Source organism: Bufo gargarizans, chromosome 8 (assembly GCF_014858855.1).
Source record: "Bufo gargarizans isolate SCDJY-AF-19 chromosome 8, ASM1485885v1, whole genome shotgun sequence".
Classification (NCBI taxonomy): domain Eukaryota; kingdom Metazoa; phylum Chordata; class Amphibia; order Anura; family Bufonidae; genus Bufo; species Bufo gargarizans.
In genome coordinates, this window is record NC_058087.1 from 20,294,967 (window position 1) to 20,309,671 (window position 14,705).

The 14,705-nt window shown below is 43.9% G+C and overlaps 1 protein-coding gene across 1 annotated transcript in view; it reads left to right on the plus strand.

Moving 5' to 3' along the window:
* Window positions 1-14,705, plus strand: part of BAZ2B (bromodomain adjacent to zinc finger domain 2B) — a 172,780-nt gene that overhangs the window by 103,677 nt on the left and 54,398 nt on the right. Inside the window, 4 exon segments of the mRNA XM_044302621.1 lie at window positions 1,554-2,172; window positions 3,559-3,831; window positions 6,443-6,503; window positions 8,394-8,502. Of these exon segments, the coding sequence (XP_044158556.1) occupies window positions 1,554-2,172; window positions 3,559-3,831; window positions 6,443-6,503; window positions 8,394-8,502 (1,062 nt within the window).

Genomic DNA, 14,705 nt, shown 5'->3' on the forward strand with positions numbered 1-14,705 from the left:
GTCTCCTCCTCTAGCAAGCAGGCGATTGCCAGGAAGAAACACTTCTTTCCCTACAATTGCCTGCTTCATCTGCAGGTGTATTAGGACCTTAAGAGGTGTATTACACCAACAAATTTCCATTCAGGGCCCTTCTAGCTCAAGGGGTGTGTCCATTCTGCTGCAGCTCAGGGTGTGTGTCCATTCTGCTGCAGCTCAGGGTGTGTGTCCATTCTGCTGCAGCTCAGGGGGTGTGTCCATTCTGCTGCAGCTCAGGGGGTGTGTCCATTCTGCTGCAGCTCAGGGTGTGTGTCCATTCTGCTGCAGCTCAGGGTGTGTGTCCATTCTGCTGCAGCTCAGGGGGTGTGTCCATTCTGCTGCAGCTCAGGGGGTGTGTCCATTCTGCTGCAGCTCAGGGGGTGTGTCCATTCTGCTGCAGCTCAGGGGGTGTGTCCATTCTGCTGCAGCTCAGGGGGTTTGTCCATTCTGCTGCAGCTCAGGGGGTGTGTCCATTCTGCTGCAGCTCAGGGGGTGTGTCCATTCTGCTGCAGCTCAGGGTGTGTGTCCATTCTGCTGCAGCTCAGGGGGTTTGTCCATTCTGCTGCAGCTCAGCGGGTTTGTCCATTCTGCTGCAGCTCAAGGGTTGTGTACATTCTGCTGCAGCTCAGCAGGTGTGTCCATTTTTCTGCTGCAGCTCAGGGGTGTGTGTCCATTCTGCTGCAGCTCAGGGTGTGTGTCCATTCTGCTGCAGCTCAGGGGGTGTGTCCATTCTGCTGCAGCTCAGGGGGTGTGTCCATTCTGCTGCAGCTCAGGGGGTGTGTCCATTCTGCTGCAGCTCAGGGGGTGTGTCCATTCTGCTGCAGCTCAGGGGGGGTCCATTCTGCTGCAGCTCAGGGGGTGTGTCCATTCTGCTGCAGCTCAGGGGGGGTGTCCATTCTGCTGCAGCTCAGGGGGTGTGTCCATTCTGCTGCAGCTCAGGGGGTGTGTCCATTCTGCTGCAGCTCAGGGTGTGTGTCCATTCTGCTGCAGCTCAGGGGGTGTGTCCATTCTGCTGCAGCTCAGGGGGGGTGTCCATTCTGCTGCAGCTCAGGGGGTGTGTCCATTCTGCTGCAGCTCAGGGGGTGTGTCCATTCTGCTGCAGCTCAGGGGGTGTGTCCATTCTGCTGCAGCTCTCTACCTATCACAACTCAGGAGGCAGTTTAAGGATGAAACTGAACATGTGTGGCCATCTCAGTGAGATAGGATAAAACAAACAAACAGCAGGTGGCGCTATACAGATATAAAAAAAATGAATAACTCAGTAGCTATGCTAAATTTTTTATTACATGCAGTTACAAAAGTATTCAGATCCAGGTGCTGGTTTGAGCACTGGGACTGATCTTATGAGTTTCATGGCTCACCATCACTGGGAGATTGTAATTCATCAAAGTAATGGACTCCTATATAAAGCTTTGCTAGGGAGACATCAAGGATGTGCTCTATAATAAGATACTGGAAAGGAAGGGGCCCATATATTGTGTTTTGCATGAGGGACCACTGCTGATCTATTTCCTAATCATGTATCTGTTTCCATGCAGGATCACCACAAACAAGCATTCCCTGCACAACTAAACAAGCCCCAGGACGGCTCCAAGCACCAGAAAAATACAATTGTATCACCACCAGTTCCCAGTCCCATTTCTAACTCCATATGTCACCAACAGAAATCCGTAGAGAATAGTCACTCCAATCGCTTCCTAACAAACGCTCTGTTGGGAAATCACCAGCCAAATGGAGTCATTCCCTGTGTTATCCAGGATGCCCCCCTGGCGCTTACCACCAAATCAAAGCGGGAAAATAAATTGAGTGAAAATATAGTGGTTTCCACTAGCGCCCAGTTTTCCTCTCCAATCAACCTGAGTTCCTGTGTGAAAAAGAATTCATCCAGCAAATCGGTCCTTGGGCCAAGCGGATCCCCTTTATTACATAGTCTCTGTAAGGAGAAAACCCTGGACAATAACTCACCAGCAATAAAAACGCCCCACCAGGTACATGCTGCAAAGTCTTTACTGGACAAGTTCCGAGGAACAGACTCTGATATCCCCAGCAGCAAGGACTCTGATGACTCCAATGAAGAAGATGACGATGAGGATGATGACGAGGATGATGAAGAGGAAGACGAAGAGGATGAAGACGATGATTCAGACAGTCAGTCTGGTTTGTAATCCACTTATACGTAGAATTGTACTGATGGTTTAAATACATGTTATGCATTATTGGTACCCATTGGTCTCAGGTTCCTGACCTGTTATTTAGGACCCAAAAAATATGACTTTGCAAAAGATCCAAAGGCCATAACGTGATGGCGCACAGTTGTGTTAATTTACATAAACTGCAGGTAACTACATGATCATAGTTGTTAGTTCTCCTTACTACAAACACAGGGGTACTGCTTGAAGGGGTTGTCCAACTATTCAGTGTTACATTTTTAAATTGGAATATTTTTAAAAAATAATACTCCCGTGTCTAGACATTGCACCCCCAGTTTTTCTTTTGATTCCCTCTTAGGACATCCACCTAATGTGTCCAGTGCTGGGGAGAAGAAGCCGCTTCTAGTGCTGATCCTTATTGGCTAGCCTGCAGGAATCACTCCGCCTCTAGGATCTGACCAGTGTGACCGAGCATTTGTGACTACCCACACTGTAAACATGAGGTGGATGTTCAAGAGGAAATACGAAAAATACCTGAGGATAGGCCATGACTTGTAGAGGAGTGGACAACCCCTTTACACAAGTGACTCTAGGAATAGACTTTAAGTGAATCGTCTTGTTAAAGACCTAATCTTCCTCCATACTAGCTTTGTGAAGATTGGTTGAGTTCTAGACCTCGTAGTCCATATCCACCCGATATAGGGACTTTTTTGATGTGGTGCATGTGATGATTCATTTTAGCAAGTATTCTTCCCATCATCATTTGCTTTTTGCATGAAGTGCTCCATCAAGCGTTCCCTTGTAAAGAGGAATTTGGGTAGCACTGAAATGATTCGAGCAGTCACTTTCTCAGTGAGCCATTGCTTTGCACTGTATGCACTACATTAGTTAGTCCCTTCAACAGACAGAACTAGTTGATATCAAAAGGGTCCTGGTGATTTAAAGGCATCATAGGCTTGATTAGTACAGAATCTCCAAGGAGGTAGTACATATATTGAAGGATGGAAACCCATCTACACATGATAAAAAAAAAACATTCACAGAACAGTTCCACCCTGGATTTTATCATATTTAGTAATTTTCATAATCAACACCTGTAAGTAAATGTATCAGTATAATAAGTAATGTAATAGGTGTAAGCTACATTGTGGAAAGTCCTATAGTCCTATGCCTCGCTAGATATTTGTGTAAGCAGGGCACACAGACTCCTCGGCTGGTATGTTCTCTGGTCCATGAAATAGCTAAAGATGATAGGAGTAGTTATCAAGAGACAGCTGTAAGGCACAGCCTGAACGCTCAAGACTGGCGGTGGCGCCATCTCTACCCCATACTATGCAGAAGTCAGAACCCGAGGAGGTGAATATGACTTGTCTTTTTTCCCCCCCCCAAACAGAGTCTGACAGCAATTCAGAATCTGACTCGGAGGGATCGGAAGACGATGATGATAAGGATGAATCTGACAGTGACACTGAAGGAGAGAAAGTGAAGTTCAACAAAACGACTCCATCTACGAACAGCACAGCAAACAGCATCGCAGCCCACTCCACACCCCTGAACCTGCAAGTGATAAAGAGTCCAAGCTCTGCTCCTGCCGCCCTGTGCCCCGATACACCGTCCTCTGACTTCCACAGCTCCTCTGCCACTCTCAGCCCCAGCACGCCATGCGGTATCTCATATTTGAATCCTTTTCTGTATCTTCTCTTGGCATGCTGATAAATCCATTCCAGTTTATTATGACTAACTTTACTTTAAAGAGAGAATCACCTTTTTCTTAGATAGTCATTTATAAGGGTGAATTCCTATGTGGCAGACTTGCCCAGGTAAAATCCACAGCAGATCACAGTACAAGGCAAGTGGGTGAGATTTTACAAATTTCATCCAGATCCTGTGGCTAAATCTTTAAATCTGCAGAATGCTCATTTTGTTGTGTTATTAATGTATTCTACTTATCCTAGTCTAAAAATATTAATTTCTAACTGGTCTTTGTGAAAAACTTTCAACAGGTTTTCTTCTACAGCTTCCAGTTTCACTGCATCTGCAGACTGTTCCTTCTGCTTCTCAGCAAAATCCGTCAGAGAGCTGCTCTGACAGCTCGATCTGTAGGCCTTATCTTTATTTTCCTAACAGCTCATAAACACTCATTCAAGTCATCATCTTATCAGCTTAAGTGTTTATGAGCTGTCAGGAAAGTAAAGATAAGGGCTAGAGATCGAGCCATCAGAACAGCTCTCTGATGAGTTTTGCTGAGAAGGAGAAAGAACAGCCTGCAGCATAGTGAAACTGAAAGTAGTAAAGGAGGAACTGTTGAAATTTTGAAATTAAAGACCAATTGTAAAAATGATTTTTAGTTCAAGATAAGTAAAATGCTATACAAAAATGCACCCAGAGGTGTCCATAGCCTTAAAGGCTATGTACACCTTTGGAAGCTTTTTTATTAATGATTGCATGTTACTCTTTTTTGGCTAAAAATAATTTTTTCGATTAGCCTTTATTACAAATATTGAGCTGTCCTGTCACAAAGGGTTAACTGTTTTTCTAACTGTGTGACCAGTACTTTCACTTTGTGCCTGTTATCTAATAAACCTTAGCGCTAAACTACTAAGAGGTCATAAACACTTATTTACGCCACATTCTTACCAGTAAGATAAGAACTGAGCTATAATGAGTGTTTATAATGTCAGAGAGCAGAGATAAGGAGTCCTGTCTGCTCCTGATCTGACGGAAAATCCAAAGAGTGCTACTAGAGCATGTCAGCTCTGTACAGAAAACAGGATGCCATATTTTTAATAAAAGACCGATGTAAAAATTATCTTTAGCTCAAAATGAGTACAATGCAATAATAATAAATAAAAATTGCCCCAGAGGTGTACATAGCCTTTTAAGGTTATGGATTTTACTCCTTTCAATTTCGTAAGGGTTTTGCTACAAATTTGAAGCAAACTAAATTTCTGCCACGTCTGGTCTTACCCTAATACATATTTCTATTATGTGGTCCTTAGCAATGGATTGCAATCTGCAAGTTTGTTAGTATTGGTCATTACTGCTAAAAGGACAATATCTAGTCTGTTTCTATGGAGAATCGGACAGAATTTTGTATGTGAAGGCTCAGCAAAAAAATAAATAAATAGTAATTTACCAGAACATGATTAAGCCTAGTACCTTAAATCTGGGAAATCCTTGCTATTTGCAGTTGAGCATAGCGATTGACTAGAGCATTTATATACTGTTCTACCAAGTTTAAAGGAAAACCTTACTCTGTCGTAACAATCCACAGCATAATCCACCGCTGACCCTCTGATTTCTTCCACATATCTGCATCTGTACGTGGATTTATCCCCATTCAGTAGAGGGAATGTGTATGTAGCCACAGCCGTGGTTATTGCGCAGCAAGAAGGGACATGAACAGTAGCTCCGATTCCTATTAAAGTCAGGACGCTTCTGTTAACCGTTTTTTTTTTCTGAGGATTTTGTGCATTTTCTCTTTTTCTGAGGATTTTGTGCATTTTCTTCCACGTGAACATACCTTTAGAAGCTTTATCTAAAGGGTATCTTTCACCAGAGAAAGTATACATATTCTATATATCAGTGATGGCGAACCTTTTACACACCGAGTGCCCTAAACTGCAACCCAAAACCCACTTATTTATCTCAAAGTGCCTACACGGCAAGTTAACCTGAATACTACAGTTCAGTATAGAATATCTTCCATGTACTTTATCATTTAGCTATAATATCCTGCCTACATTCAGTGTGCTGCCTGTGCCGTTCATAGCGCGCCCTGCACTGATGAATGGCAGGAAAAGTCTAAGGACATATTGGTACACCATAGACTTTTTCCAGAGCGTGGGTGCCCACAGAGAGGGCACTCGTGCCATAGGTTCGCCACCACTGCTATATATTGACCCTATCAGCAGAAAAATTGGCCAACAGGGCAAAAGAACATGTATTTTGCATAGAGCAGGCGCAATCTTTTTAGGGACCATTTAGGACTGACTAGCAGTAGCTTTTATCAGATATCTTATCGATGCAGAATTTTCATGGGATAGGCAGTACTGCAAGGAAGACAGAATCCATAAGAGGGGTTATTCCTTAATGGGCATTTATCCATCTGCATAGCCACAGTATAGTTAAACTTCATAGCTCTGTGCAATGGAGTTCCAGTATGGGCCATGATTTAGTAATGTGGGGTACAGTTGTCCTAAGTATTATTATTGCCAAGAATAGTTTAATTATTCCAGTATGGACGTATAAAAATACAGATTTCATTTTTTTTTAAGGTTCTGCCAAGCGGCGAAGAGTAACAGATGAGCGTGAATTGCGTATCCCATTGGAGTATGGGTAGGTCATTTAAAGCACATCAACACAAGTGACATACAGTATATATCTAACTCCATTTTTTATGTTGGCAGTAATTTTTTTAAAATTAAATGTATGAGAGTACTTATGAAATGTTGTAGTTTTCACATTGGCCACTTGATGTCATCATTACAGTCTTTTCTCCTGACTGGTAGAGGCATCTTGCTTTACAGCCTACAGTAAAGCTGATTGTTATAACCTCATTATTGCCTGTCAGAAAACAGTTATTGATAGTTGCATTATAGTGTACACGCCAAGGTAGGCGCGTTCATGCTGACAGTAGCGAAGGGAAGATTGTGGATAGCTGAGCCCTATTAGACTGCCCGATTGGCATTGGCTCATGTAATAAGCCAATGCCAGATAAAAAGTACATGGGGAGAAACCATTGCTACTGCAGCCTTGCCTGCCTCGTTCAGTTTTAATAATTATCTGCAGCACATCCTTGATTCAGACAGTGAGATGTGCTGCATATAATGCATCATTCATCTCGATGAAAGATGCAAATCAGACAACAAACAAGCATTCTCTCATTTTTCGGCTGACTGGTGGAGCGATTATATGGGCCAGTTTTCGGTAATGAGCATTCCTATGAATCCTTGTTCCCAATATTGCCCCAATAATCATTCAGTCTCATAGGGCCCTGATACTTGGGGCAATAATTAGGATGTGAACTGTCCACTTCCAATGATTTCAAGCTCAATCAGCTGCATTTTCGTGCAGCGATCATCACTTCTGTAAGGAGATGAGCGATCACTGCTACTATTGTTCATCCCCATACAGTTTCAGTGGTTGTCGGCAAGCGCATCCCTGTTTAGACAATGTGATGCCAGGAAACAATGATTTTATGTGCTACATAAATGACAGATGGCACGATAAACCAGCTGTTTGCTTTTTTTGGTGGGTAATCGGTGATAGATTTACATGCGGCAATTATCGGGATCGCTTTTTATTCCCAATAATTGTCCCTGTTATTGGGCCCTTAAGGGGGTTCTCCAGAATTTAACAATTGATGACCTATCTGTAAAATAAAAAATAAAGATAAAAGAATACAGCACCCATTGTCCAAGTATTGAGAATTTCAGTGTGCACCTTGGTCTAAATTGACTCCTTGTAAAATAAAAAAAGGAAGAAAGGCAGCATTTGTCTTGTAAAAATGAAAAAAGTGAGGTCTTTTTAATACTTTAGCAGCAATCCAGTAGATGCAATGTTTCGGCTAGACATTAGCAATCTTCAAGCATGCTTAAAGAAGGCTAATATCAAGCCGAAATGTTACTTCAACTGTATACTCAGATATGAGGGGGAGGTCCAACACCTGTACCCCTGCCAATCTGCTGTTAAGGAGTAGCTCCGGCGCAGGAATCACACGGCTCCGTCCACTGTGTAGTTGGAGTAGCTGGTTACTGCAGCACTGCTCCCATTTCCCTAAAGCATCCCATAATTCTAAATACAGCTGAAATTGGGAAGCACATGTGGAAAGTATTTTTTATATACTGTACAGTTACGATGATGCTACAACCTCATATGTAATAAAAACATAGCGATTTTCAGCTATTTCTGCAAATAGTATTAGCGATATGATTGCCATTTGTCAGTAAGAGGCCTTGCAAATGTCAAGGTGAAAACAGCTAGTTAAAGTGATATCAGGCAGGCGGGATGCAAGTAATGAAGACCTTTGGTAAAATTAAATTATTCATCTCCTTTACCTGTTGATTTGTGCTAGCTACTAAAAGCAAATATGAACACGTCAGCGGTCCGCTCCTCTGCAACTTCCTTAACTATTACTGCGATGAAAGGTTGAGTTTTCTTTCCCTATGACCTGATTTAGGTATGACACCTCTGTATCTTATGTAACACTATGAATCATTTCTATAGCTGGCAACGAGAAACGAGATTAAAGAACGTCGGTGGACGGCTGCAGGGAGAAGTGAATTATTTTGCTCCATGCGGAAAGAAATTCCGTCAATATCCAGAAGTTATGAAGGTAAAATTGTCCGGTGTCACACCTACCTGGTGGAGTCAGAGGGCAACCCCTTATACGTACATGTTTGTGCTGTTCTGTCTTGTTGGATATGGGCGTATATTACATTTCTTCCACACTTTTATCATTTACCCAGAAGAGTGTATTCTTTAACATTGACTCTGGTCGAGGCTAACGGACGATCATTAAAGGGGTTATCCAGAAATGATCAATTATGACCTATGATTGGTAGGGGTCCAATTCTGGCACCCCTACGATAATCTGTTACAGGGAGCCGCGGTGCTCACCAGAGCTCTAGTGAGCGCAGCTGGCTCCTGGCATCTCTCCAAGCACACCGCCGTACAGCTGGTTCCTGGCATCTCTCCAAGCACACCGCCGTACAGCTGGCTCCTGGCATCTCTCAAAGCACACCGCCGTACAGCCGGCTCCCGGCACCTATCCAAGCACACCGCCGTACAGCTGGCTCCTGGCATCTCTCCAAGCACACCGCCGTACAGCTGGCTCCTGGCATCTCTCCAAGCACACCGCCGTACAGCTGGCTCCTGGCATCTCTCAAAGCACACCGCCGTACAGCCGGCTCCCGGCACCTATCCAAGCACACCGCCGTACAGCTGGCTCTTGGCATCTCTCCAAGCACACCGCCGTACAGCTGGCTCCTGGCATCTCTGAAAGCACACCGCCGTACAGCCGGCTCCCGGCACCTATCCAAGCACACCGCCGTACAGCCGGCTTCCCGTATCTCTTCAAGCACACCGCCATACAGCCGGCTCCCAGTATCTCTCCAAGCACACCGCCATACAGCCGGCTCCCAGTATCTTTCCAAGCACACCGCCATACAGCTGGCTCCTGGCACCTATCCAAGCACACCGCCATGCAGCCGGCTCCCAGTATCTCTCCAAGCACACTGCCGTACAGCCGGCTCCCGGCACCTATCCAATCACACCGCCATGCAGCTGGCTCCCAGTATCTCTCCAAGCACACCGCCATACAGCTGGCTCCCGGTATCTCTCCAAGCACACCGCCGTACATAGTATGGCAGCTGTGCTTGGTATTACAGCTGAGCGCCATTCACCTCTAGGGGCTGAGCTGCAACTAGAGGTCTGACTGATGTACGGTGATGTCACATGGCCTAGGAAGAGGCCGCGGCGCTCACGGACCGCTGTCCTCTTCTAACAGCTAATCGCCGTGGGTCCAGAGTGTCAAACCCCCGCCGTTGTGATATTGATGCCTTATCCTGAGGATAGGTCATCAATATTAATTAACGGATAACCCCTTCAATTCTTATGATATAGACAAACGACGGTACTTGTTTGAAGCAAGCCGACTCTTGGGCCTCTTTCACACATCCGTATCTGTGATGACATCCTTGACAAGATAGTCAGTGGGTCATCTTCGAAGATGTCCGCGAAGGATCCGTGTTCGGTCCATGTGTCATCTGTATTCCACAGACACTGTTAGGCTGAAAACTAACTTCCAGAGCATTTTTTAGCAGCAATCCGTGAAAACCACGGACCAAACACGGATGGCATCCGTGCTGTACCTGAGGCTTTCACGGACCCATAGACTATAATGTGCGTAAGGGATCCATAATCATGGACAAAATAGGGTGTGCTTCTGTGGTGTCAGCATTTAACTTGATCCATGGAAAACCACTGATGTATGAATACATACATTAAAGTCGGTGGGTACGTGAGTGGTTTGTGAAGACCATAGACAGCACACATCCGCGATTCACTGACATATTAAAGAGGCCTTAATACAGGACCAGAAAAACATGGCTCCTTGGTTAACACGCCTGTTCGTGGGTTGCGCCTGGTATTCATTGGTATCCACTGAAGTGGATGGGGCTGGTTGCAATACCATTCACAACCTGTGGACTGGTGTGGCGCTGTTTTCTTAAGAAAGCAACAATGTTTTTCTAACCTTGTACAACCCCTTTTAATAGAGAACGACTAGAAGATCTGTAGCAAGGCAGCATTACAAAATCTTATCCATATGCAAAGTTTTCAGATATTGAGGATGCAGGTATGAAAGCAGCTTCATTCTCCACTATGCTTCTTCCCAGTGATATGGCAGTTCAATGTTATCATAGGGACACTAATACGCCTGGTAACCATACAGAATCCAGCTTTCATTTTTATTATCGCAGTTTTAAAGAAGAGATGCGATTGGTTGCCATGAGGTCCACTGTCGCTATGATAGCATGGCGGTACCAGAGAGTTGGAGAAAGCATTGTGCGGGGCACATGTAGAGGATTTATTGTAGGAAACCTTAAACTTAAACCTAAAATTATTTTTTAAAAAATCTTATTTTCAATACATCCTAGGGGATTTTGTATAGATCTATCCAGTAGTTCTCCTTTACATATAGGCGCCCCTAGACGGACAGTAGCCTATAGCTCTAAATGGCCTGGCAACTAAAATAATGGATGTAGTCACCAGCTATGTCCGCTCTTCTGTGCAGCTATGTCCGCTCTTCTGTACAGCTATGTCCGCTCTTCTGTACAGCTATGTCCGCTCTTCTGTACAGCTATGTCCGCTCTTCTGTACAGCTATGTCCGCTCTTCTGTACAGCTATGTCCGCTCTTCTATACAGCTATGTCCGCTCTTCTGTGCAGCTATGTCCGCTCTTCTGTGCAGCTATGTCCGCTCTTCTGTGCAGCTATGTCCGCTCTTCTGTGCAGCTATGTCCGCTCTTCTGTGCAGCTATGTCAGCTCTTCTGTACAGCTATGTCAGCTCTTCTGTACAGCTATGTCCACTCTTCTGTACAGCTATGTCCAATCTTCTGTACAGCTAGGTCCGCTCTTCTGTACAGCTAGGTCCGCTCTTCTGTACAGCTGTGTCCGCTCTTCTGTACAGCTGTGTCCGCTCTTCTGTACAGCTATGTCCGCTCTTCTGTACAGCTATGTCCGCTCTTCTGTACAGAGGGTTTGAGCAATTTACTAACTTCCACTTGTTGTGGGACTACAGGTCCCAGTCAGCCCTGCCAGCCCGGCCTTTACTATGACTTACAAATTCATGGAGGCATGTCTGCTAAAACATTACTAGCCGCTGGCAGGTTTTAGGATCTTGATGGATTTACATGCACAGATTAAGGCAACATTTTTGACCAATCAGAATAAATTTGCATGGACATTGCCATCAAGCGTTGCAGATATGCCAGTTGTACCTGGGCTCTAATGCCCATAAAAGACACCAGTGTTATAAATGCTGCATGGTCGCTGGGAGCCCTGTTACAGATTTTGCATTGTGACCCAGAGGCTACTAGCTGCCATATTTGCCAATTCTCCTGAAAAATGGGGAACTCCCAGAAGACCTAGCAAATCTCCCGCACAGTGCATGGAGGGCTCATTTCTCTTGGAAAGCAGCCTTCCATGGGCTCTAACTGTGTGTGGTGCCATGACGCTGCTTCATCAGACTCATGCCCTGGCGCCCTACATGCTCTGAGAGGGTGTGACGTGTTGAGAGGGGCATGATATGCCACAAAATGGGTGTAGGAGGCTGCCATACCACTGGGAAGATACATTGTGCTCTTAAAGGGGCTTACTAGGATTTTACATTCATGCCCTATATCAAAATAGCCCATAAATGTGTAATCAGTTGGTGTTTGAACCCACGATTCCTATCATTCATCAGAATGAGTTAGACTAAGATGCAGCTTCATGGATGAATGTGTTGTTGTGTCAGAGCCCCTTCCTTCTGCAGATCCCCATAAGCCATCATTGTAAAAATCCTGGAAATTCCCCCCAAAACATACTCCTTACCATCCCATTCTATAACTGCCATGTCTATAAGCTGAAGGAACTGGCTCTGGGAAGAGTAACCTTGATATGTCTCTCTGACACATCCGGTTTTCTGGATGTACACTTTAAATACTGATATAAGTGTCTCCCCTATATGTCATAGTGTAGTGCATTGAGTTTGGTTCTTTGTTACCTCGTGTCCTGTATATGTGGTTACATGCGAAGGCCCTCCGGCCTAGTGTGTGTGTGTGTGTGTGTGTGTGTCTGAGAGACTGGGAGAAGGGCAACAAACTGGCTGTCATTCTTTAAAATCCTGAAGTGAAAAAATCTGTGATTTTTTCAGTATCTCAGCAGAAATGGAATAATGGATATCACCAGGGACAATTTCAGCTTCAGTGCAAAAATAAGAGTGGGGGACTTCTATGAAGCCAGAGATGGACCACAGGTATCCCCTTAAAAACACATAGATCTAGCATAAATGTAGGTAAAAAGTCATATTTCCTAGAAATCTGGCTTTTCTCTGCTTCTCATCATCACTGTTTCCTCCAAGCTGAACAGTCTGCGAATGCTGGCGCTGAAAACCGGCTGACGACCACATGAGATTCTCCGGTATTCATTTCGATTTATATCATTTCTTGATTGATCAGCTTAGTGGGAACATGGCTCATGTGTTGGAATACAAGCTCAGCTGTTTGACATTGTGATACTTGATATATTATCACAATATCTTCCGCTTATTCATGTGTGTAGTAGAACGTGCTGTTATCTGTGTGTCTTTAGTACTGTTTTGTGTCTGTTTGTCAGTGTTTGCTATTTTGTCCTGTACCTGTAATAAGAATTGACATCAAATGTGGCTGCTTCCTTTGACATGTGAAAAAATATTTTGGAAAGTCAACTGAATTTATTATAAAAGTCTGCAGTATAAGTCTTCTCGAGGTCTTCCAGTTGGTCAACAGATAGCACAGGACTTAGAATCTTCTTTATTACTACTACCTTTCCCCTTTGTCTTGTTTGTTTTTTATAAATCTGACATTCACTGATCTCATGTGCAGTCTTCCTATGCTTTCTGTTGGACCTAAAACAAGTCTGTGCACCACATAGAGGGAGTTCCTTGTATAGCAAGTAAAACTTCCCATGACCACTTCTGTATATGTACTAGGATGGTGGACACCCCAACAGGAACTGGACTCATTGCTAGGAAAAGTAAACCTAAGGCTTCATGCACATGACCATATTTTGTATCCGTGCCTGATCCACATTTTTTGCAGATTGCATGTGGCCTCATTTATTTCTATGGGTCTGGGGGGGGGGAACGGACAGCCCGCGGTTAGTGTTCATAGTGGTAGTGGGAAAAATGCAGTTTGTATATGGAAATTGTCCATATTTTGCGGACACGGTCGTGTGCATGAGGCCTAAGGAATACTAAATCTTGAAGAGAATGATAAATGTTAAAAAAGGATTATAGTTGCCCTCACTGTTTGTCAGTCTGTCTCTCTGAATGATTCTGGCACAAACAGTATTGTAGAAATCCTGCAGAAAACAACAGAACCCTACAGTGCGGATGCACGTCTATCCAAATGAGCACTCATTCCTCTTTATTTCTCACCTTACCAGCGGTAAAGGCCTTGAGTGGCCAAAACGTCACTAAACCGCCGCAGATGAGAAATAAAACACACAATTCTCACCAACTTTTTCCTGGAGTCTCTCTTTATTTTTAGTCTTCCTTTAAGCAATCCGCAAAATGGTTAGGCTGCAAGAAGTCAAATTACCATTACTTCTGCAAACGTTATACTGCTAATTAAATTAGCTATCTGTTCAATAACCCTATACAAATGGTAAGTGGTTATGATGTGGATTTTAATGTGTAAATGAAATAAATCAGTGGATCTTGATTATTTTGCACAGATATTTCTAGTTGTTCATTGCTTGGGGGAGACGTATAGAGATGAAGTCTTAATGTAGTTACCCAAATGACAGTGAAAATTTATTGTCATGGGAAACAGAAAATGATGGGAAATTTTGATTGAGGGTTTAATATTGCTATACGAAAAGAGCTATCCCTAGTGAAATAGCTTGTCTGTGCCAAAAAATATGAAAATAAAATATCCATAATTGCCGGTTGCATAAGCCTATGCTTTTCATGTATCTACGGAACAGATGGTGCAAGTCATACAAGCCAAGCATGTAGGTGTCAATGAATCCCAAAAGCAATATAAACTTGACAATATAAACAAGTATTTGGCACAGACTTCAAGGTACAATTTTCAGTACTATACTCCCCACCCCATCCTGGTACCAGATAGCCTCATGCTAGCTTCTCTTACCGTGTTGAAAGGGGATGGAACCCTCTCCATGGGTCCTACGTGGGTGCTGTTTCACCAGGACTGAAAGCTGAAAAAGCTGTAGATTCAGTGTCCTCTACAATAATACTAAGGGCTTGAGACATCTCATAGTAACTAGGGA